The following is a 26,262-nucleotide window of genomic DNA, read 5'->3' as shown; positions in this document are numbered from 1 at the left end:
TGCCTCTCACGTCGTTTCCTTGGAATCCTCATTGGTTTCAAGTGACAGCCTCTCCCTCTCTCTCTCTCTCTCTCCCCCTCTCCCTACCTTCCTCCCTGGTGGGTGGGTGACTTAAGTGCCAGGAGAGCTTTGAATAAAATAAAAAAAGAGAGAGAGAGAGAGGGAGAGAGAGAGAGAGAGAGAGAGAGGGAGAGAGAGAGAGAGAGAGAGAGAGGGAGAGAGAGAGAGGCAGAGAAATAAAAGGAATAAGCACAGCAAGCCCTCAGACTTCCAGCCCGAGACGAGAAGGCACTGGGATAGCCACTGGGATAGTCATGCCTGAAGCCGCCGATGATGCAGGTATGCACCTGATGGATCATTCATTTGAGTCAGTATGTGGAAAGTGTTTCTGTTAGAGAGTGCATATCTCAGATGTAAGGCTGTAAAGCGCTAAATTGTCAAATGCGAACGGGTGTTTTACATAGTTGTTGGATATTTAGATCATTGTTCATTTGTTCTGCAAAAGTGGCGTACTGTAGACATATTGTTGCAGTGTTGAACGTGCATTCTGATATGTATTTCCGTCAATGTCCATAGAGTTACTTTACTGTTAGTGAAGACTACTTCATAGCGAACTCTGTCCAAATATGGAGAAAGTAGTGGGATGTGTCTCCAAATTCCTCACAGAAATGCTTCATTTGACCGTCATAATTGTTGTCTTCTCACGAATTTAGCAAATTGAGTTGTCAATTTACTAAACAGTTTCTAAAGTGATTGTTTTGAGCAAATGCATAGCTAATATGACTGCGTACGGCACTGAATATGAATAAAAATACATTCAATGCCAGAGCAATTTCCGAACAGTGCACACTGATGTCATTTATAATACTGTTAGTAAGCTGCAGTACATTTCTCAAACCAGACTGCACGGAATTTGGTTCCAGCTAGCAACAACCTGATGTGAAAATGTACTGCATATCTTAGGTTGGAGAGGACCAACACATTGGTAGAGGTAGAGCTTAGCACATACGGTATGTCATGTCAGAAGATGGGAGAGAGGAACAGATGGCAGGTGCAAGGGAAGTGGTTTGAGGGACTAGTTTGTCTGAGAGAAATGACTACACACACAGGGGGTCTAACCTCACTGCCTTCTCAGTTTTGTCACTGCAGCACAGCTTGAACTTGATCCAGATAATTACTATTGGTGTATGACACTATAGGGTGACCAAATGCCTGTGTTCAGAATCAGATGAGCTAATCAGGTGATGCAGTCATAAGCGATGTGTAGCTTACATATGCCCTAGGAAACTGATGATGTGTACAAGTTTAAAAGTGCAGGCTCTTGCACATGGAAAATAAATTATTATACGTGAAGGCTTTACTATGGAAAACTCAGCAGCCGTTAAGTTTTATCAAATAAATTGCACAGTATCAGGGGGAAGTTTTGTAAAAAAAAAATAATAATACTAATTATGAATAGTACAGTTCTGTGTAAGGCGCATTCTGTTATTTCATACAGATACATGCCCCCTCAAAAGGTAAAAAAAACACACAAAAAACATACAAAATGTTGACTATAAGCTCTGATATATTGATACCATGACAAACCCGGAAATTGTATTGGTATGAGACTTAGAAATGTAACAAATTGAGCTGACATCACAACCAATGGATTGCAACACTATCTACTCTATAATTTACTATCTGATATGTGGCCATAACACTTATGTCAATTCAGGCTACTAGTTACGTGTCCAGAAGTACGTTTATTTTAATCGCTCCTCAGTTTTTTCCAAATATTACAGCTCATACAAAAGCACATACCTCACCGATATTCACACATTTTCTGCACCTGTCCTGAAAAACACAAAAACATTTTCTTTCAAGGTTTACTTTCATTTGTTTTTGTTCCACATTTGCTAGCTGGTTTCACTCCAGACCTTTGATTTATACACACATGCATGCGAGGGAAGGCACACTTTGGGAATTAATGCCTGTCTTGGAAGATTTCATTTCCTGGTTACTTGGCACGACTGTCGGAAAGTTGGGAAATATACTGTTGTTTATGATAATGTCATTTCGCTGATGACAACATAACGAAAATAAGCTTGGTAGCATCATGGCGTTTGAATCCCAACTTTTCCTACCTATCAAAGTCAGACTGACACTTAGTAACGCAATAACGTTTGGGTATGTCATGACTTCAATCGTGTCATAAAACTTCAAGCACTATATTTAGTGATGTGTGTCTATGGCAGATTTCAATATATGGTTGGCTTCCTCTCCTCTGAGGAGCGATCTGTCCTCCGTTTTAACATCCACGTTGACCAAGTGTTACCGTAAATCACAACGCTGACGGTAACCTGAGAGAGGGACTAGAAAACCCGAATGTGAGAGGGAGATGAGTTTTAAAGACACCACGTGGATTTCAAGACAGGGCGATTGGCCTTGTCGTTCTGTCGTCGCTGCTCGACCACTTTTTTCCTCTGACAGAAAATCTCTATATTTCTTTGACACGTATCGCTGTCTGTTTTTACACGGTGTGAGTCTTCAATGACAGTCTATGAAGTCTTGAAATGTAATACACATTAAGCACTACTAAGTTTTGAAGCTCCCTTACCTTTGTGAAGGCCTATTACCACATTTCCAAGATTTCCAGACCCCTGTCCTACCGTCTGTCACCTATGAAACGGTGACCACTGTAACACCTATAAACTTTCACCTCCTTCCATCTACTCTCGTTCTCCCAGAGCCATCCTTTTTCACCCTGAATTTACCGGTGGTCGGGCCTTAAGATAGATGTGATATCCCCTTGCCACGTCTGAACCCCCGCCCCCATCTTAGACCTTTCTTGGCCCCGTCCTCACTCAACCGCTAACCTTTGACTGCACAGCTCAAATAACCACCACCCTCCCTGATTGACGGGTTCCTGTACATTAGGCTTACCAGAAAAAAAACCTCTAAATATAATATCATCTGGAAGGACAGATACAAACAGTTTATTTCAGTATGAAAATACTCTGAAAATGTGAAAATACATTACAGTTTAATAACACATTTCTGCCATAAAGAGTTGTTTTAAAAAAAACAGGAAATACCAATTTGTACCAAGTATTTATGTAGTTTATAATCATTCATAAACAATTTACATACATCGGGGCAGCTTTTCTGCCTGTCACTTTAGCTACTCAGGATACAGAATAATCTACTCTGTGTGTATATTGTACCCGTTTGTCCTTCAAACTACTTGGGGGGGGGGGTCTTGCATTTCTGTGTCGTTCCATTATTAGGTAACCACAGGACCATTTCTTTCTTTTTATCACTGATCTCTCTCTTCCCCCTTCTCCCAGTTAAAAATATCCCGACTTCACCTCTAACCTTTTTCCTCATCTACATTACTCCATCCACATTAATATGATATCGCGCCGGCATATAAGGTTTTATCGTGTCCAACTTGCAATATAATTTGCTATAAATCATGATCTAATCCTCTTTCTGTCTCTGCAGATGTAGGATCTTGTAGTGTATTTGAGGTTTAAAAAGGCTTCTGAAGCTAGTAATATCCACTTAGAAATGTCCGAAATGTCCCTCGTGAAAATGTATCAACCCCGACAAAACTGTCCATTAATTACAATCAATATAATAATTCATTTTTTCCTCTTGCTGCTGTAGCAAACTGGCTCAAATTAAGATCTTTCATCTGTACTTTTTCAAAGAAAATATAATCCACCCTTCCTATTTTAACCAGTTTCTCATCCCACTCTTTCCCGACTCCTCTCTCAAAAACTTGACAGGTCTGCTTTCAACGTAAGCGGAGAGAGATAGGGAGAGAGCAAAGGGTTGCAGGTAGCCTAGTGGTTAAGAGCATAGGGCCAGTAACCGAAAGGTTGCTGGGTTGAATCCCTGAGCCAACTATGTGACAAATCTGTTGACATGCCCTTCTGCAAGGCACTTAACCCTCTGGATAATAGCTCTTGGTAAAATGTCAAATTAAATGTAGAGATGACAGTTTGTTGGCCATAATTCCTTTCATCTTTGCAAAACATTATGGCAGCAAAATGAACTCTTCATCATCCTCTCTCATGTTTCCTGTACATCTTTATTTTGTTTTCCTCAACATGGCTTGTGCAATGCACTTCCTGAAACCATAAAAAGGAAAAGGTTGGCACTCTAAAAACATCGTTATTCCACCTCTTGCCACTATTACATTTTTGGGCCATATTGCATTGCATTGAATTGATTGCGTTTGAAGGCATTCTCTCGATATGATGTCACTCTTTCAAGACATAGAGTGCCTTCAAAAAATGTTGATTTTTTGTTGTGTTACAGCCAGGATTTAAAATGGATTCAAATGTTGATTTTGTTTCGCTGGCCTACACACAATATCCCATAATGTCATAATTATTAAAAAAAAGGAAATGCTCAAATGTCTTGGGAAATGGCAAACCTAAATAAGTTCAGGAAAAAAAAAAAACTTAATTAGTTGCTTGGACTCACTCTGTGTGCAATATGTGTTTAACGTGATTTTGAATGACTACCTCATCTCTGTGCCCTGCAACTACAATTATCTGTAAGGTCCCTCAGTCGAGCAGTGAATTTCAAACACAGATTCAACCACAAAGACCAGGGAGGTTCTCCAATGCTTCGCAAAGAAGGGCACCTATTGGTAGATGGGTAAAAATTTGAAAAAATATGAATATCTCTTTGAGCATGGTGACGTTTTTAATGACACTTTGGCTGGAGTATCAACGCACACAGTCACTACAAAGATGCAGTCATCGTTCCTAATTCAGTTGCTGAAAAGGAAGGAAACTGCTCAATTACAGAGTTTAACGGCTGTGATAGGAGAAAAATGAAGACGAATCAACAACATTGTAGTTATTCCACAATACTAACCTAATGGACAGAGTGAAAAGAAGGAATCCTCTACAGACCAACAAATATTCCAAAACATACATCCTGTTTGAAACAAGACACTAAACTAATACTGCAAAAAACATTCTGTCCTGAATACAAAGTCTTTTGTTTGGGGCAAATCCAATAGAACACATTACTGAGTACCACTCTCCATATTTTCAAGCATAGTGGTGGCTACATCATGTTATGGGTATGCTTGTAATCGTTAAGGATTGGGAAGTTTTTCAGCATAAAAAAATAAAGAGAATGGAGTTAAGCAGAGGCAAAATCCTTGAGGGAACCCTTGTTCAGACTGCTTTGCATCAGACACTGGGAGATGAATTCACCTTTCAGAAGGACAATAACCTTAAACACAAGGGCAAAGCTACGCTGGAATTGCTAACCAAGAAGACAGTGAATGAGTGGCCGAGTTACAATTTTGACATAAATATACTTGAAAATCTGTGGCAAGACCTGAAAATGGTTGTCTAGCAATGATCAACAACCAATTTGACAGAGCTTGATGAATTTTGAAAAGGAATAAAGGGGAAATGTTGCACAATCCAGTTGTGGAAAGCAATTAAATAGTCTTACCCAGAAAGACACACTCTTGTCATCGCTGCCATGGGTGCTTCTACAAAGTATTGACTCAGGGGTGTGAATAATTATGTAAATTATATATTTATTTTAAAAAAATGTCTATACATTTTCTAAAAATTCTAAAAATCTGTTTTCACTTTCTCATTATGGGGTATTGTGTGTCGACGGCTGAGGGAAAAAAAAATATTGAATACATTTTGAATTCAGGCTGTAACACAACAAAATGTAGGTTTATACTTTACCTCCTTATCTGTCTTGTTTCTGCCAAGGCTCTCTCCATGGCAACTCACAGTGAGCTCCAAAAGTATTGGGACAGTGGCACATTTTGTTGTCGTTAGGGCAACAGACCAGGAGAGATGTCTGCCTCCCCCATGTAGGATTCATAAATCCTATCACCAGGACTGTCGTTTGAAATCCCATTGATTTACCACAAGGCTTAATCGTCCTCCAGATGCGGCCATAAAAGACGCCATCGAAGTGTCTGTGTATGGCCATGTTGCACCAGATCACATGCTCTTAGCTAAAGATAGCAAGACTGTAACTAAATATACCGTATCTGTTTCTATGTACATATTTAAAATAATTGTATGATATGGGCTGACTATTACATCAGTCCCGGCCTAAAGTTCCTATTGGCTCAAGGCCAAGGTGGGCAAGGTCAAGGGTGCTGAATAGTGGGTGGAAGGTCCCTTGAGAGGTCAGAGGCGTGACCTGTAAACAGACACTTCACACCTCCAAGGCAGAGAGAGCCCTTCCTCACGCAGCAGACTGGCCATAAATGTAATCAACTGGAGCTGAGGGGGAGAGGGGTTTTAACAGCTGCCCCTCCAAATTAAAAGAACTTGCACTCAAAGGACCATTCAGTCACTGTCCCAATAGTTTTGGAGAATTGCATTGGATTGATTGCTTTTGAAGGCATTGTTCCCAATATGATGTCACTCTTTCGTATGTCTTGAAAGAGTGACATCATATTGGAAACACCGCCTTCAAAAGCAATCAATTCAATGCAATTCTCCAAAACTATTGGGACAGTGACTGAATGGTCCTTTGAGTCCAAGTTCAAAAAGTATTGACACCGCTTGACATTTTGTTGTGTTGCAGCCTGGATTTAAAATGGATTCAAATGTAGATTTTGTTTCGCCTGGCCTACACACAGTGTGTAAATAACCTCCCTATCATCACGACAAAGCGTTTCTCGAATGAAAAGTAAATAAATTAGTTGTATGAATAAATCCTATTATCAGGACGGTCATTTAAAAAATCACATTGATTTACCACAAGGCTTAAACATTCCTCCAGATGCGTCCATTAAAAGACGCCTTATAAGTGTCTGTGTATGGCCATGTTGCACCAGTGCTACAGTAGATCACATGCTCTGAGCTAAAGATAGCAAGACTGTAACTAAATATATCGTATCTGTTTGTATGTAGGCCGTCATTGTAAACAAGAATTTGTTCTTAACTGACTTGCCTAGTTAAATAAAAGGTACAAATAAATAAAAGTACATATTTTAAATCATTTTATGGTATGGGCTGGCTGACCCCTATTAAATCAGACCAGTGGTGTGGCTACGATCCGATCGATGTTCCTTATACTAGGTACCTTGTAGCCCTCAGGCTCGGTCTTGATCATGTGGCCGTCTTGCTTTGGCTTGTGTACTCCTGGTCTGCAAGGTGCAAGGTCTTTAGCCAGCTGCATTCCAGTGCTCCTAGGGTTACGGAACACTGCCTCCTGCGAATTTGGCTGTGATGAGACGGGTGGGACCAGTTGGCCACCTTGAGGAGCAGTTGCCCATTGCCGCTTAGCCGTCCCATTCGCGCTGTGCTCTTGGGGGCTGTGACAAGGGGACTGGTCGTGGTCTCCTTGACTTTAGATCTTGTGAAGGATGTGGAGGTGGTGTCCCTCAAGGATGTTGCAGAGTTTCTTGAGGCTGCACTTCTCTGCTGAGTGCTATCGGTCACATCTGGTGCAGCGCTCCTCCTCGTCTAGGAGTACATAGAGTAGGGCTGGAGCTAGTCCTTAAACTTATGTCGAAGTGTCGAGGCTGGCTTTCCCCAGGGTGGACTCTGGTCGGTTCCGTGGAGAGCGTTAGTGCCCCATCTCTTCTGTGGGCAAACGCTCACGCCTCTCTCTGGTTCGCTTGTGCCCTGCCCTCACACTCTGCCTCGATCTGGAGCCAATTCGCTAGGTCTGTGAGATCCGGACACTCACCATCGAGCTGGCAAGGATGGAGAATCTGCGGAGACCCTTTGGATCATCCAGGCGGACGTCAGCAGCATTCATCGTGTGGGCAATCTGCCCAAGTGCCAGGTTGTGTGGGTGGCCCCACTGCTGCCCAGGGGTATGCATCGCTGCTGTGTAGGGAGCTGGATTCTTTTTGATATTTTTTGTTTGTTTGTTGGACATATAAAGAAATACAAAATTACAAATGTAACAGGTACATCATTTTATCCCCCTGTACCTATTGAAACACCTCCCTTCTCTTAACATCAAAAGCAGCATATATATACATAATTAAATACATGTAAAAAATATATATATATGTATACGTTTATATGCACATATGTACACATACAGTATATATACATAATTAAATACATGTAAAAAAATATATATGTATACGTTTATATGCACATATGTACACATACAGTATATATACATAATTAAATACATGTAAAAAAATATATATATGTATACGTTTATATGCACATATGTACACATACAGTTGAAGTCGGAGGTTTGTATACACCTTAGCCAAATACATTTAAACTCCGTTTTTTACAGTTTCTGACATTTAATCTGAGTAAAAATGATTTATTTCAGCTTTTAATTCTTTCCTCACATTCCCAGTGGGTCAGAAGTTGAGAAACACTCAATTATTATTTGGTAACATTGCCTTTAAATTGTTTAATTTGGGTCAAACATTTTGTGTAGCCTTCCACAAGCTTCCCACAATAAATTGGATGAATTTTGGCCCATTCCTCCTGACAATACCAATACCTTGACTTTGTTGTCCTTAAGCCATTTTGCCACAACTTTGGAAGTATGCTTGGGTTCATTGTCCATTTGGAAGACCCATTTGCGACCAAGCTTTAACTTCCTGACTGATGGCTTGAGATGTTGCTTCAATATATCCACATAATTTGCACCAGTCCCTCCTGCAGCAAAGCACCCACACAACATGATGCTGCCACCCCCGTGCTTCACGGTTGGGATGGTGTTCTTCAGCTTGCAAGCCTCCCCAATTTTCCTCCAACCACAACGATGGTCATTATGGCCAAACAGGTATATTTTTGTTTCATCAGACCAGAGGACATTTCTCCAAAAGTATGATCTTTGTCCCCATGTGCAGTTGCAAACCATAGTCTGGCTTTTTTTTATGGCGGTTCTGGAGCAGTGGCCTCTTCCTTGCTGAGCGGCCTTTCAGGTTATGTCGATATAGGACTCGTTTTACTGTGGATATAGATACTTTTGTACCTGTTTCCTCCAGCATCTTCACAAGGTCCTTTGCTGTTGTTCTGGGATTATTTGCACTTTTCGCACCAAAGTACGTTCATCTCTAGGAGAGAACGCATCTCCTTCCTGAGAGGTATGACGGCTGTGTGGTCCCATGGTGTTTATACTTACGTACTATTGTTTGTACAGATTAATGTGGTACCTTCAGGCGTTTGGAAATTGCTCCCAAGGATGAACCAGACTTGTGGAGGTCTACAATAGTTTTTCTGAGGTCTTGGCTGATTTCTTTTGATTTTCCCATGATGTCAGCAAAGAGGCACTGAGTTTGAAGGTAGGCCTTGAAATACATCCACAGGTACACCTCCAATCGACTCAAATGATGTCAATTAGCCTACCAGAAGCTTCTAAAGCCATGACATAATTTTCTGAATTTTGCAAGCTGTTTAAAGGCACAGTCTACTTAGTGTATGTAAACTTCTGAACCACTGGAATTGTGAGTTATAACAGTGAGTAACAGTGAGTTATAAGTGAAAAAAATCTGTCTGTAAACAATTGTTGGAAAAATTACTTGTGAATGCACAAAGTAGATGTCCTAACCGACTTGCCAAAACTATAGTTTGTTAACAAGAAATGTGTGGAGTGGTTGAAAAATGAGTTTCAATGACTCCAACCGAAGTGTATGTAAACTGTACATATATACATACATATACACAAAAATACAATTAAAATATCACAACATAATGTCCCTTCCCTCCCACACCCTCTTTTTGTGGCCACAATTCTTACTCCTGACTCCTTCAATAGAAGGCAACTGTTCAAAAAGGCTGACATCTCAATAAAAAGTCATCAGTACAACCTCTCAAAGTATTTAAAAATAGTGTATAAAAAAAGTGTATAAAAGACATGAGATCTTTCAACCAGGCTGATACCGTGGGAGGTTTGGAGGATTTGCAATTAAGCAAGATCTTCCGGCGGGCTATGAGGGAAGAAAACACTACAGCATTTTCTTTACTTTTAGTGAGACTAGGCAACAATGACAGAACTCCAATAGCTATCAAAAGGACAAGGCTGCAGGTCGATATCCAGAATTTTAGAGAGAGTACTAAAAAAGGATGGCCAATACTCAGAAAGCTTAGAACATGAATAAAACATCATGGATGTGGTGTGCCGAAGTGATTGAACATCTATCACGTGTAATTTGTGTCAGGGAGAAATGTTGTATGTTTTTCTTTGGCGTAGTGAATTCAGTGCAAGACCTTGAACTGAATTCAACTCAATCGAGCACATGGGGATGTGGAGTTAACCCTACGAAGGGCCTCCTCCCATCAGTCAGTTCAAGTTCACTACCCGTTTGTCTTGATTTTGTTTTTTGGAGAGGGTTCAGGGGAAAGCATAATGTCATATAATCTAGAAATCTCTACTAGCAATGTCTTGGGAGGTAGTTGAGGAAAGGTGGGAAAATGAAAGCAAACAAAGTTGCGGGCTTGAAAAATAACGAGATCATTAAAACTGGCAAACTTCCCATCTAAAAATACATATTTGAAACATACCACACCTCTCTCTCGCCACAAAACAAAAGCCTGGTCGAGTTTGGAGGGTAAAAATAGGTGGTCGTTTCAGATAGGGCTTAGATAGGTCTACAATGTTGACCAAATGGTCACCATATCTTCAAAGTAGAGAGCACAATGGGGTTTATAGTATACTTTGAAGGACACAAGGAGCACAAGTAAGAGTAGAAAGGGAGGATGATTGGCAAGAGTGTGCTTCTAATGAGCACCCGTTGGTACCTGGAGCATTACATCAGACCATAATCTTTTGAATATTGGCTTCCCGATAATAAAAAAAAGTACATTTGGAAGTGCCAATCCTCCATCTTGTCTCCTTCTTTTAAATTTTGCTCTACGTATCCTAGGTGATTTGCCTTCCCATATAAAATGACTGATGAGCCTATCCAACTTGGTAAACAATGATTTCGGCAGAAAAATCGGAAGACATTGAAAAACGTATAGAAAATAAGGTAACATTTTCATTTGAACAGATTGGATTCTGCCAGCTAAGGGGAGAGGCAGACTATCCCAGCGGTGTAAGTCTGCTCTAACTCGTGTAACTAGACTGGCAAAGTTAGTTTTATGGAGGGTAGCCAGAGAATGTGTTATATTCACGCCTAAATAGTAAAAACCAGAGGGCGACAGATGGAAAGGCAGGGCTCCAGGGGGAATTTGCTTGGCAGCGGGGTTGATCGGAAAACACAAACTTTTCTGAATGTTCCATTTGTAACCTGAGAATGATCCAAATGTGTTTAAAATATGCCGTTTGCTATCGACAGAGTTCACAGGGTTAGTGATGTGTAATAGTGGATCGTCTGCATGTAGTGACACTTTGTGTTCTTCACCAGCTCAGTGGATTCTCGTGAATGATGATCATTTTAAGGCCAAGTAAAGCGGTTCCATCATATCTGCAAAAAAGGAGCGGGGACATGGGGCGACGGGTCCCTCTGGAGAGGGGAAAGTATTTTTGAATGTTGAAAGTTGGTGTGTACGCTAGCCGTAGGAACAGAATAGAGGAGACGTATCCATGAGATGAAATTGGACCCAAAAGAAAATCTTCACAAAATCTTCAATAATCCCACTCCTCCCGGTCGAAAGCCTTCTCCGCATCAAGAGAAACAACAATTCTGGGGTCTGGAGAGACAGGAGCGAGTGTAATGCCCAAAAAGACGGCGTACATTGGAAAACGGTTGTCGCCCTTTGATGATCATCAGACATGACACCCTGAAGGCAGGGTTCCACCAGGCATGCTAGAACCTTAGCTAATAGTTTAACATCGGCGTTCAAAGTGAAAAGGGCTGATATCCACTACATTCCGCCGGATCTTGATCTTTCTTGGGTATAAGTGATTTGTAGGCTTGAGTTAGCGTCGGGGGGAGAGAGCCATGTGATAACGAGTCGGTGAACATATCTGATAGTAAGGGGGAGAGTTGATCTGAGAATTTTTTTTTATAAACATGAATGGGGAATCCGTCAGGGCCTTGCCACTTTGCATTTAACTTTAGACCCTTGGTTATCTCATCTAGCTGCAGAGGGTTGTCCAGAACTTTACTCATGTCCATATCAATAGATGGAATATCCAAGTTGTTTAAAAAGTTGCCATTTCCGTATGCGTAAGAGTTCCATGTCACCAGTCTGACTGGAAATCCCATAACGTCAAATGAAGAAAAAGGAAAAGAGAGAGAGGAGCAGCATGAAAAAACAACAACATCTGAATAATACATTTAAAACACTTTAGAGAAACAGAAACAGAGCACAATAATCTTTGGATAATGCCAACATAATGTTCAATGGCCATAATGTCAAGCCCACTAGGTGCTGCCACATGGCTGAGATAATGAGAAACATTCGAAATTAACCAGTAGGCTATGAAAAGGGTCATCTCCTGTCTTGGTACATTTTTACAAACGTCCTTAGGTGGACACAATTAAATAACAGTATACAAATGGACAACTAGCATTTTGGATATATACAATTCAGCACACAAACCATGGGTCTAAACTCTTCAGGTAGTGCAACGATTTAACAAGAGTGAAATTAGAAGAGAAGAGTGATAGTTTTAGACTCCAATGTCGTAGTGGCGTCCAAGATAAAGTGAATGTGACTGAGGACCATCAGTGAGCAACATCATTAAGGCCAACCTAAACCACGGTAGTTCAAAATGTCCATCAATAACATTTAAAAATACAATTTCAAAAAACGTTATACATCAAGGAGAGCCCCAATGAAAAATGAATTTATATATACACAAATATCGGTAGACAGGATCAGTGTCTAATTTGCGAATAACAGTATCCAAAATAGCCTACAGGTTGCCAAACTACCATGTGGGCTATAGATTGCCATAAGTGGAACAGCGAAATCAAAGCCTTAGTCAAAATAAAAAAAAGCAAAATGCAGCGCTTTCAACAGCGATTGTCTTTGATTAAGAAACTAAATGACATCAAATTGAAGTTTAAAGTACAGTGAGACAGCATACTATGTCACTGTCAACAACAAATAAATGATGTGCCGCCTCAAACATACCTACTCTAGCCGGCCAATGTTAGCATAGGATTATTTCACGAGAAACGGATCGATAGATAGCCATAGATGTATGTAGCTGTGTGTCCACACGGTCACTGGGACTAACTTTACTCACAAACTACAGGCAGGTGAGTAATCGATTGTATTTGAAATATCGCGAAAGACCTGTTGGGTCTGCGTGTTTTTATTTCACTGACATATTTGCCATGTGTTCCCGATTGTAGGCTATGCCTCGTTATTGGGCTACAATCCACAGCGAGGCTATTTATTTTTTTAAGCTATTGATCCTATGCTGCTAAATTATAGTCCTTTTCATGGTGTAGTAGGCTATTCTGAATGATTTAATTTATTTCTGAACAGACAGCAGTAAGTCTATAACTTTGGCAAATGTATTCCAATTAATCAGGGGTGCCGCAGTTCCTTCAGAACCCTTTGCACAGCTATGGTTCTCTAAGGAAATAAATGATGGTCAACGCTGGAGAGATGAGAGCTGCAGGCTCATGTCTACCAGAGCAGACAGTGAGAAAGAACATAGAAAGTGAATCTCATTCTAGTAATGTAAGAGATACTGGCGCAATTCTCACAAAGCCACGGCCACGCGTTGGTCTCAAACATAGGTTACAATGTTGCGCAAATCAGAAACCTGGGCCAGGGCTGAAAATCTACTTTTCCACATGATGTTTTTTTTGTTGGGGGCAGGATAATTAACAAAGAGGCAACTCAAATTAAAAATATTTTTCTTGTCACGAGAGGTACCGGATCCAACAAAACAGTCCAAAACGGAGAAGTGCCAGAACCTGTTCTGCTCAAATGAAACACGAACTCTGTTCCTTGCCTCAGGCTGCACAGGCTGTTCTTTCACCAAGCGATCATATTTTCACCCATCAGACTATTCTCCATTTAATCTCGTCTTTACGAATATATTAAATTCGTTTTGATTTAGAATAGCCCGCTAACAAATAGGCAAGAACAGGGGCAAGACTAAAAATACATGTCCTCCATATACACTGGAATAGTGAATGGAAGCCACTTTTCCGCAGGAACATTTTTCACTCATGTTGGGTAGGCTACTCCGGTTCTGGTAATTTCGCTGCATCACAGGTGATATACCACTCAAACTCTGAATGCCATGGTCTGTCCAACTGTGTTCCTGCTGCTACCAAGTGCTTAATTTGGGAAACCAAGTGAAATCTGTATGGGAACATCAATAGAAACATTTAATGAAACTGTTGACATCTCTCTGAAAGGGCAACCAGTGAAGAACAAACACCATTGTAAATACAACCCATATTTACTTTTGTACATAATTATAACACTGGACATAGCTATACTATGACATTTTAAATGTGCCTATTCCTTTGAAACTTGTGAGTTTGATGTTTACTGTAAAAATGTTATTGTTTATTTCACTTTTGTTTATTATCTATTTTGCTTGCTTTGGCAATGTTACCATATGTTTCCCATGCCAATAAAGCCCATTTGAATTGAGTTGAAAGCAATGAAGGAGAGAGGGGAGTAGATGGAAACTCATGGTGGAGAGATATTCTTTAATTAAAGGTAATGTGTCAGTCTATTAATGATGACATTTAAAAAAAATACCCTATTACTAGGATATTCGAAATCTAAAACAAATTCACTATAAATGTAGGCTAAATCTGCCAATTTTTGATTTAGGCTAGACCATTTATGTACCAAAGATATCTTGAATCAGTATTTTTTTATGCTATGTATTGTATAAGGGCACAATCATTATTTTTAATTCTGGATTTTGTCAGGAAAGCTGCAGAAGGACGAGTAGGTTACAATTCCCCATCGTTCATCAGAGCAATTTTGACGGCCAGCTAGCGAAAAGTTTGAGAGGGTTTATCTAATGTTCCTTCGTTAGATTTGAGCTCATCTTGCTCTGGCTAGCATTAGTTGTTGATCTTGTTGTTGTTGAGGTGCATAACTGAGGGAGAAAGAGCTTACCTTTTCATTGTTGTTTGATCAATGGGACTGTAAAGTTCCCAAATCTAAAAGGACTCCTGTGGTATTGACATATTTTCAGAAATCCATTCGGGTGAATTTTGTGGCTTTTGGCGAATGCGTTCTAATGATGTAAAGTAGTGCTGTTGCAACTGCCTTTAAACACACAGTCCAGCCTCCCGGGTGGCGCAGTGGTTAAGGGTGCTGTACTGCAGCGCCAGCTGTGCCATCAGAGTCCCTGGGTTTGCGCCCAGGCTCTGTCGTAACCGGCCGCGACCGGGAGGTCCGTGGGGCGACGCACAATTGGCCTAGCGTCGTCCGGGTTAGGGAGGGCTTGGTCGGTAGGGATGTCCTTGTCTCATCGTGCACCAGCGACTCCTGTGGCGGGCCGGGCGCAGTGCGCGCTAGCCAAGGTTGCCAGGTGCACGGTGGGTTGGATGCACGCTGTGTTAAGAAGCAGTGTTAGCGATGAGACAAGATAGTAGTTACTACAACAATTGGATACCACGAAATTGGGGAGAAAAAGGGGTAAAAAAAAACAAGAAAAAAAAAAACACAGTCCAGTTCAAAGTGAATGATGGCAGGCCTGTGGGGCAAATGGCTTGTTTTTTTATAAAGGCCTACTGTAAACTTGACCGATACTGGACCAGACCGATGTTTTTATTAGGTTTTATTTACTGCAGTGTCTATTAAATTGTCCAAACGCACGGCCGCTTTCCCACTCTGTATTGCTGTAGAATTGTCACAAATGCCTTAGAATATATAATTCCCAGACATTCTAAGAATTTATGAAAACGTGAAAAAGACCATATTTAAGCACTCGCTTATCAGAAAATGTTTTTCAAAGTATCGTATTCTTCCTGGGGGTGTATATGAACAGATTTGAATAACGTTTCATGCTGCTAAAATGCTGTCAGCTCCACTTTAAATATTGACGCCACAAATGTGTTATTTGTACAGTTCTTTATTACAAATGTTGTTATTTGTTTCATTTGACTGTGTAAAACCCAGCAGAACTAGTTGTATCTCTGAGAGTGAGGTGTCTACAGTATATAGCATTTTGCAAAAAAAAAAACATGATTATTTGTCTCTCTAAAATGAAACCATCAAGTGATACAGTACATGTCTGTCATTGAACAACCCCGTGCCACGTTTAGAAAGTGAAAAGCGCACCCATCTCTGATGCATTTGAGCATTTCAATGTTTAACTTCATCAAAAGTATGACCCGTACAATATATATAGGGCCTATTGGATGCCCACGTCTATAAATGATCCACCAGGTATCAAACCAGGGAGCGTGACTCTATGGACTGCATTGGTCCATTGAGCTTAGGCCTAGGCATTAGCTTTGGTAGCCAACACAAATCCTTAAGTCTATAGCGAAGTTATACGTCATGCAAGCATGTTTCACCAAACCACCTTCTCCTCACGTACATCTTCACGAAGCTATTGGAGGAGACTGACCAATCAGTGGCTAATCACTTTGGAGCCAGAAGTGTCAAAAAGGGTGCTACTCTATAGCTGAAGTTCATATGGACAACCTAAGACAGGTTGCTAATCAGTGACTTAATGCTCACTGGGTCAACAGTCCTGTCACAGTTCACTCCGGTAGTGAATTTGAGACGTTAGTAGGGCTGTGGGGGTCATGACATTTTGTCAGCCAGTAACTGTCATGCATTGCTGCTCTGCTTGTGTGGCAAGCAGGTTAGGAGATATCTAATCAATGGAAGATGTAATTAAAATGACAGAATTAAAAGTGAAATGAGAGGGAAAGGCTACGACGACCAAAAGCCAACAGGTAGGCTGCTATTTATAATCCAAATGGAGTTGTTGTTATTTGTTTGATGCAGTCAAGACAGGTACTATAATCGGATTGGATGATAAATAACAAGCCAGAAGCTTTTTATTTTATTTGTATCTCCCCTTTATTTAACCAGGTAGGCTAGTTGAGAACAAGTTCTCATTTACAACTGCGACCTGGCCAAGATAAAGCAAAGCAGTGCCACACAAACAACAACACAGAGTTACACATGGAATAAACAAGAGTACAGTCAATAACACAGTAGAAAAATAAGAAAGTCTATATACAGTGTGTGCAAATGGCATGAGGAGGTAAGGCAATAAATAGGCCATAGTAGCGAAGTAGTTACAATTTAGCAAATTATCACTGAAGTGATGAGATGATCAGATGATGATGTGCAAGTAGAAATACTAGTGTGCAAAAGAGCAGAAAAGTAAATAAAAGCAATATGGGGATGAGGTAGGTAGATTGGATGGGCTATTTACAGATGGGCTATGTACAGCTGCAGTGATTGGTTAGCTGCTCAGATAGCTGATGTTTGAAGTTAGTGAGGGAAATATAAGTCTCCAGCTTCAGCGATTTTTGCAATTCGTTCCAGTCATTGGCAGCAGAGAACTGAAAGGAAAGGCGGCCAAAGTATGTGTTGGCTTTGGGGATGGCCAATGAAATATACCTGCTGGAGCGCGTTCTACGGGTGGGTGTTGTTATCGTGACCAGTATGCTGAGATAAGGCGGAGTTTTACCTAGCATCAACTTATAGATGACCTGGAGCCAGTGGGTCTGCCGACGAATATGTAGCTAGGGCCAGCCAACTAGAGCATACAAGTCGCAGTGGTGGGTGGTATAAGGGGTTTTGGTAACAAAACAGATGGCACTGTGGTAGACTGCATCCAGTTTTCTGAGTAGAGTATTGGAAGCTATTTTGTAAATGACATCGCCGAAATCGAGGATCGGTAGGATAGTCAGTTTTACGAGGGTATGTTTGGCGGCGTGAGTGAAGGAGGCTTTGTTGCGAAACAGGAAGCCGATTCTAGATTTCATTTTGGATTGGAGATGTTTAATATGAGTCTGGAAGGAGAGTTTACAGTCTATCCAGACACCTAAGTATTTGTAGTTGTCCACATATTCTAAGTTAGAACCGTCCAGAGTAGTGATGCTAGTCGGGCAGGCGGGTGTGGGCAGCGAACGGTTGAAAAGCGTGCATTTGGTTTTTACTAGCATTTAAAAGCAGTTGTCGACCACGGAAGGAGTGTTGTATGGCATTGAAGCTCGTTTGGAGATTAGTTAACACAGTGTCCAAGGAAGGGCCAGATGTATACAGAATGGTGTCATCTGTTTATAGGTGGATCAGGGAATAACCCGCTGCAAGAGCGACATTGTTGATGTATACAGAGAAAAGAGTCCGTCCGAGAATTTAACCCTGCGGTACCCCCATAGACTGCCAGAGGTCCGGACAACAGGCCCTCCAATTTGACACACTGAACTCTGTCTGAGAAGTAGGAAATTACTTTTAAAGTGAGGAAATTACTTTTACAGTGAGAAAATTACTTTTAAAGAACGACCAGGCATCCTCGACTGACGGGATGAGGTCAATATCCTTCCAGGATACCCAGGCCAGGTAGATTAGAAAGGCCTGCTCACAGAAGTGTTTTAGGGAGCGTTTGACAGTGATGAGGGGTGGTCGTTCGACCGCAGACCCATAGTGGATGCAGGCAATGAGGCTGAGTGTGATCGCTGAGATCCTGATTGAAAACAGCAGAGGTGTATTTGGAGGACAAGTTGGTCAGGATAAAATCTATGAGGGTGCCCATGTTTACGGATTTAGGGTTTTACCTGGTGGGTTCCTTGATAATTTGTGTGAGATTGAAGGCATCTAGCTTAGATTGTAGGACTGCCGGGGTGTTAAGCATATCCCAGTTTAGGTCACCTAACAGAACGAATTCTGAAGATAGATTTGGGGCAATCAATTCACATATGGTGTCCAGGGCACAGCTGGGACCTGAGGGGGGTCTATAACAGGCGGCAACAGTGAGAGACTTATTTCTGGAGAGATTCATTTTTAAAATTAGACGCTCGAACTGTTTGGACATAGACCTGGAAAGTATGACAGAACTTTGTAGGCTATCTCTGGAGTAGATTGCAACTCCTCCCCCTTTGGCAGTTCTATCTTGACAGAAAATGTTGTAGTTTGGTATGGAATTCTCAGAATTTTTGGTGACCTTCCTAAGCCATGATTCAGACACGGCAAGGACATCAGCGTTGGCGTAGTGTGCTAAAGCAGTGAGTAAAACAAACTTGGGGAGGAGGTTTCTGATGTTAACATGCATGAAACCAAGGATTTTTCAACAAATGAGAGTGCTTGGGGACACGCAGGGCCTGGTTTAACCTCCACATCACCCGAGGAACAGAGGAGGAGTAGGATGAGGGTACGGCTAAAGGCTATCAAAACTGGTCGTCTAGTGCGTTGGGGACAGAGAATAAAAGGAGCAGATTTCTGGGCGTGGTAGAATAGGTTTAGGGCATAATGTACAGACAGGGGTGTGGTGGGGTGCGGGTACAAGGGAGGTAAGCCCAGGCACTGAGTGATGATAAGAGAGGTTGCATCTCCGGACCCGCTAGTTATGCTGGGTGAAGTCACCGCAATCAGCTAAGACATTAACACAAGGTAAAATGGCGATGAATGGGCAGAGAGGGTCGGTTAGCTACACACAGGGCCTGAGTTCGATAAACAAAAATAAACAAAATGGAGTACCGTGATTAATGAACAGTACAGCAGGCATCAGCTATGTAGCCAAGTGATCATAGGGTCCAGTGAACAGCAATAGATGGAGCAGGGAAGCCGCAGGGTAGTTGCGCTAGCACGAGGGAGACATGGCGATTAAAGTTAGCAGGCCGGGGTTAGTAGTAGCTTCTGCTCCGACGTTCGGCAAAGGCCGGTTGAGGGCACAGAGGATAGCTGACCAGTCATGGTGGTATGGCGGGGAGCCGTGTCGACAAAGGATCTGGGCCAGATGGCGAAAAAGGTATTGTAGTTGTAGTAATTTAGTTTTCTAGCCAGGAGATGCACCTGGCTCACGGCTAACTGGTGCTAGCTTCCGGGCATAGGCGTTATCCACTATAGCCACTCGGTAGCAGCGATGATTCGATGTAAAGGACCGGAGCTTACGGCAAGGATCCGGTGGAGTAGAGGATTCAATCCGTGTTGGGGTAGGGTCCAGGAGGTGATCACTGAGTAGGCCGGGAGGTGGGTCTGGCTCAGGGCTAGCTTCGGGGCTGGGTCACTAGCTAGCTGTGATGATCAGGAGTAAAGGTCCAGGGCTTTTGGCAGGAATCCGGCGTTGTAGTGGAGAAAACAGTCTGATGCTGGCAGGCTGGCAAGTATTATCCAGGCAAAAACAAAAACGTCTGGTGTCTGTGCAAAGGGTAAAGGCCGCTAGCAGTGGCTGACAATGACTAAATAGCTAGTAGCTAATTAGCTGGTTAGCGTCTGATGGCTAGCTTCTGATGGAGGTTCTGGCTATAAGGTATAAAAAAAGTGGATCCGTATCACATTGGGTGAGGCGGGTTACCGGAAGGTATATTTAATTTAGAGCCTCCCAACATCTTTAAGGTTACAATCTACACTACGTTGTTCTACGTGCGTGGATGGAGTGGGATTTTTGGAGTATTGGACATATTTTGGTAACATGATATCCTCACCGGTCCCACTCCCATTCACAAGGGGAAAATAGCAAAAAAAACAATTTTTTGTCTGTTAATTTTGCCTTCCCTTGTTATTAGTAGCTAACTTTAGTTGGCAGCCTGGCTGGCTTGTTTTAGCCTGGATATAAACATAGCAAGCTAGCTAGCTTTTTAAGTTAACCACATCACCATGTGAAATAATCAGATTTATAATGAAGAAAACATGCCCTGCAAATATTGAGTGTAAAAAACATTATGCCAGTTTGATATGCTGCTTGTGTATTCATTCCCATATCTGCTACAAATAGAACGTCATCCTGTTTTGGTCATGCAGAAAACGCACATGGCTAGCTAGTTGGGTACAGCAGGTTCTACCATTTTTGATAGCCTGTAATCAGTAGTTATTACTTATAAGTAAAATACATTTTTGGGTCGATTCTTGTTGTTTGGTTTACTGTTTCAATTGTTGTTGAGATTATATTTGGTAATCAATGCAAAATAGTCTACTTTGATGAATAGCCATATAAATCCTATAGGAACCAAGCGACAACACTGCTCCCACGACTGTGGAGGGATACGGCTTTTCTCAATTTTCAGGTAGTAAAAACACACCTTGAATGCCAGAGTTTATTACAAGGAGCTACCCCTTTTGTGACATAAAACAACATTCCAACACCCCGAATCTTACGTCTCTATAGAGTTTGTAGTAAGCGTCACTCACTCATTCAAACACACCGCACGGCCCCTCTCTCTCCCTTTCTCTATAGCTCTGGTTAATAAAGCAGCAAAAACAATTTGCTTTTCTGCTGCTTCCCTCACGCAAATCGGACCAAATTAATTAATGCATTTTGGGTCCAGTGCTTTCCTGTGTCCATTTTGGAACGGGACCTCTGACTACCATCACTATCAACTCCTCATCATTCAAAATATTCAAATTCATAGTGTTTAGAGAGTGATTAGAGGGACATAAAGCACTGAGTACCTGGCCATAGGAAAGGGCCGTTAGCAAGTCAGGTAGGCTACCAATCAATAGCATTCATTTGCGCAGCTTTGGATGGGATTACCGTAACCTACAATCACATGAAATTTGACTGCGGTCATGACTCCTGACTGCTGGTGTGGCAGTAATACGGTCATCACGATAGCCCTACACCCGTAACCCAGGGATCACCAGAGGCCGTCATATGTTGAACCAAGTCATGCCCTCAGTGACTCCAACCTATCAGAGGAGTTTCGTTTTTTTTTTTCATTGGGGAAAGTAGGTGTTATGAAGTCTCAGTATCTCTTTTACATCGGGAATACCACATACTAAATCCTAATCTCAAGTATGTATACAATGTGAGTTGGTGTTAGTGCCCCAGCTGTGCCATGGCACTAGGACTGTAGTAGCCTCCATTTCCCTAATGCACTGGACTCTTCTGGCATACTGAAGAGTGTTTTACAGATTTACACCTACTCCTCTAACAGGGTATCAGGGGCATTCACACCACGATGGTAGCCAGATAATACCCTGCTGTCTGTATTATCCAATTACTTTGTATTGCAGGATGTATTTTTACATTGATTTTTGAAGCAGATGTAAAAAAAAAAAAAAAAAAACGAAAATGTGAGCAATGTACCTAACCATTCACTCTATCTGATACTTACCTAAACACATGGAAGTCAACACAATACCTGGTATCAAACAGTGCATTATGAAACCGAAATAAACAAAAGTTGGTAACAAAAGTTACAATTCATGTAAAATGGGCAACTCAGGGAGAACTGACATAACTTCAGCAAGGACATAATATACCGTCCCTTTTCCAGCCCCCCACGGTAATGTAGTCAGGCCTGAGAAATCGTTGGGAGCCAGCTATATGACATGCCTGATGCGTCTATTTCAGATTAGAGGGTTCTTTTACCAGCTTTCTGCCTCAGCCAATCCAAAGTCGGTCCCCCTGTCCAATACCCCTGATAGGCAAAAAGGCTGGCTGGACAAAAACCCGGATGGACCAGAAAGAGGAGTCATACCGGCAGGGCAGATAGCAATGCCCCGTTCCAGAAATATCTACTGTCGGTGATCCAATGACCCTGAGTTCACAGTGAAATTTGGGGTCAGGTATCAAATTTAAGGGTAATGCAGGCCGTGTTTCACAGTCTCCTACAAGTCTCCTACTGGTGACGATTTTAAAGTGGATATAAAAGTCTAGTGTCTTCCACTCTAGAGTTACACTCCAAAGAAGTGAGCCACACAGTAACATGAAACACTACATTTAACATAGCTGGTCTAATGTCATTGCATGGACCATCTGTTGCAAACAAACAGCAAAAGCTGCGAGGGAAAGGCCAATATTGAATAAAGCTTAGTCTTATCACCTTACGTCCTAAATTAGACATCTTAAAATACTTAAGTATTGTCAGAAAACGTTATGTGCCTTTGAGCGTAGAAACAAAGCTTTTTTATTGAAATGCCATTTTTTTTAAATGTAAGTGGTAAGCATTGCGTTAGTTGCAATGGTTTCATGATTGTAGTCGTGCTTATGTTATTGTAACACTGCCAATTTATGTTTTTCTATTTCAGAGCAGGTCATGCAAATACCTATTTAGGAATCAACTGAGGATCAACAATGATTTCCCTACAGTCTTATCAACTCTTCTGATGTGCGTGTACTGTGTGTTTCTGTTTTTTTAGTGAAGCCGGAGGGCGAGGGTGAGTAACCTTTGGTGACGACCTTTGAGTGCATTACAGTGGCATAGTTAGACATGATAATGACTCACATTTTTCCATGTCTTCTTGTCAACTGGTCATGTCAGAGGGTAAGTTACAGGAGGGTAGGTTACAGGAACTACTGTAAAACAAAGCCATGTCTGCATCTGTTATTATCGTGCATATGAAGGGGCTGAATGGCAAAGTGGACTGATGTAACTAAAACATGTAACTAAACCATCTGTACCATGATAATGTAATATCATTTTACCCATTGTCTTACTTTCATGCAATTGAAACACCCATATAAAGATATGAGCATATTGTCATGGTTTTGACCAGTACTGATGACTGGTTATATATTGTCCACTTCTTCTTATCTAACCATTTTTTTTTTGTTTGCCTTCTCAGGAGAAGCACCAGCAGAAGGTAAGGTGATGATTTCTAGTACAGACCCCAGTTCAGTGTCAATAAAGCCACCTTTCTATGGTCTTCACACAGTTGTTTAGAATGCAACACTTTTGAACACTTAGCGTAACACTGAAAATGTGATTCCAAAACAATCGGTTGTCCCTAATCCCAATGCTGCTGATAGAACATGTAGTCACAATTGAATCAGCTGGCATACATAATCAAACCAAAATATCCCCCAAATCGACTCAAATATGTAGACTCGGTCTCTAAATTACAAATGAAAGTGCAAAAATGACGTCTCTGTTTTAGTCTAGCAAAAAAATGTATTTTATCCTGGTGGAACCAGCCAGATCGCTACATTCCTCTGATTAGTCGAAGGTGATCCAATCGCTGACAAGTTAGTTTTGAATAATTCCCATTATTAGGCATAAGCTCAAACAGTTTCAATGTGGAGGAATGCCAGACTGGTCCGCGCAGTGAAAAAGAATGCTGAACGCCGCGATCCAGGTTCCACCCGGCTAAATATCTTTGTCCTCCAAATAAAGTGAATATTCAATTCACTTCAGTCCCAGAATCTGGGACTGTGGCTCAAATCGAAATAATCCAGGCGCAAGAAATGTATAAAGGAAATACGATAAGAAATCAACTTCCCAGTTCAGTTGTTAGTCTGTGTAACACGTCTAATATCCATGCTGTGGTCCTTCTGTAAATAATGATCATTTTTCCTCAGCTGAAGAAAAACCAGCAGAAGATGGTAAGGGACACCTATGTTTTATTGTATTGAGTGTTCAGTGTTGATAGGTTTGGTTGTACGTGCAGTACAACCTCAAATAATCAAACTGCAGACACAGAGTGACCGGTCAACTGAATGAGCAAAATCAAAGAGAAATATTTATTATCGCATAAAATAGAATTACTGTGGGCTACTGTACGGACAAACATCAATGTTGTTATTACTTGCTAAAACACATCAGGCATTAACAGAATTTGGCTAAATGATTATAAAATACTTACTGTGCTGCAGTGTACTTTATGCACTGTACTGTACTGTACTGTAAAATATGCTATCATATGCACTTTAATGTCTGATGTAGTCTTGTTTGATTATGTATCGTCTGCACTCTTGCGGTCTGTTCATTTGTTTTTGTTCTATCTGTATCATCATGTGATTGGTCTTTTTCGTCTTGTTTTTGAATTTTTCTACTTGTTTGATCTTAATGCATTTTAACTGAACTAACCTGTACAGAAGTAGGCCAGGTGTCCCAAAGTACATTAATTCATTTGCTTAGTAAAGAAGATGTGGGAATGCATGTACTCCGTCAGCTGTGTGTTGGTTTGTTTATGGTTGCATTACATTCTGATTTGAAAGCTGTGTCTATGTACACACGTGTTTGATGAGTGTTTGTTTGCGCATGCTATCAGCGAGTGGCATGTGTGCTAGGTGGGTTTGACTGCTGTATTTCTTAGGTATACAAAGTATATTGAAAGCAGGTGCTTCCACACAGAGGGGGTTAATTAAGTCAAACACCAGATCTCAGCCCAATTGAACACGCCAGGCAGTTAGTTACCTTTACATATGCATGCATGTCTGTATGTATGTACAGTCTTGTCTGAAATTGACTCCATTGAAAAAGATGAGCAACTGTATAAAATAAATAATTTAAATACTGAGCTATATTGCATGCTCAAACAAATGGGGAAATAATATTTTATACAATTTCTCAAAGAAAGATATTTTGTTAAACAAGTAATATTTTTTTCTCAAATAGGCAGGGATCAAAATGATTGACAACCCTAAAGATTCTTATAGAGAAAGTAGTCAAAAGTTTAGTATTTGGTCCCATATTCCTACTGTATGACTCTACAAACTTGTTGGATGTGTTTGCATTTATTTTTGTTTGTGTCTCAGATTAATTTGTGCCCAACAGAAATTAATAGTAAATAATGTATTGTGTCATTTTGGAGTCATTTTTACTGTAAATAAGAATAGAATATGCTTCTAAACCACAGGAGGCTGCTGAGGGGAGGACGGCTCATAATAATGGCATCAAACACATGGAAATCATGTGTTTGATGTATTTGATACCATTCCACTTATTCCGCTCCAGTCATTACCACGAGCCTGTCCTCTTCAATTAAGGTGCCACCAGCCTCCTGTGTTCTAAACACTTTTGACATTCATGTGGATGCCACCATGATGATGGATAATCTTGATTCAATCACGGATAATGATGAGTGAGAAAGTTGCAGAGGGTCAAATATCCTGCCCCCGAAGCATGCTAACCTCGCCTGTTATTGGTAGTGGTGAGATATTAGCATGTCTTGGGGGCACTTGTATTAGTATACTGTACAAGGTATGTATGTATGTATGTACGTAGGTGCCTACGTATGTGCCTGCATACAGGCTGTGTTCAGGTCATGGTAAACCTATAATACTCATAATATGATATCTTACAAAGTAAAACAAAAAAAAACAATTTTAGCTGATGCAAAACCAGCAGACGGGAGTATGAGAACTATGTGTGTAAGTATGCGGTATGTGTATCTTATGGACACAATGTACTGTATGTGTTTGTAAGCATGTACTGTACTGTGCAGTATACATGTTCCTCAGTGTGTTAACATTTGATATTTAAAATTATTAGATTAAATATCTGTATTAAAAAAAAAAAATCCTCAGACTCTGGCATGTGTAGAACTACGTGAT

General features: G+C 41.0%; 1 protein-coding gene across 4 annotated transcripts in view; it reads left to right on the top strand.

Moving 5' to 3' along the window:
• Positions 1 to 201: 201 nt before the first annotated feature.
• Positions 202 to 26,262, top strand: part of LOC110491645 (myosin-binding protein C, fast-type) — a 52,199-nt gene continuing 26,138 nt past the window's right edge. For 2 of the 4 annotated variants that reach the window (XM_036946517.1, XM_036946515.1), the window contains exons 1-4: positions 202 to 339; positions 23,127 to 23,144; positions 23,553 to 23,570; positions 24,286 to 24,309. In XM_036946517.1, the coding sequence (XP_036802412.1) occupies positions 315 to 339; positions 23,127 to 23,144; positions 23,553 to 23,570; positions 24,286 to 24,309 (85 nt within the window). In that variant the 5' untranslated portion in view covers positions 202 to 314. Of the gene's footprint in view, positions 340 to 23,126; positions 23,145 to 23,248; positions 23,252 to 23,552; positions 23,571 to 24,285; positions 24,310 to 26,262 lie in introns of all 4 variants that reach the window. The other 2 variants (XM_036946514.1, XM_036946516.1) reach the window with 2 other exon arrangements.

The sequence above is a fragment of the Oncorhynchus mykiss genome, chromosome 16, assembly GCF_013265735.2.
Source record: "Oncorhynchus mykiss isolate Arlee chromosome 16, USDA_OmykA_1.1, whole genome shotgun sequence".
NCBI classification, from domain to species: Eukaryota; Metazoa; Chordata; class Actinopteri; order Salmoniformes; family Salmonidae; genus Oncorhynchus; species Oncorhynchus mykiss.
The sequence above is the reverse complement of the archived record's forward strand: the minus strand, read 5'-3'. Positions and strand labels throughout refer to the sequence as shown.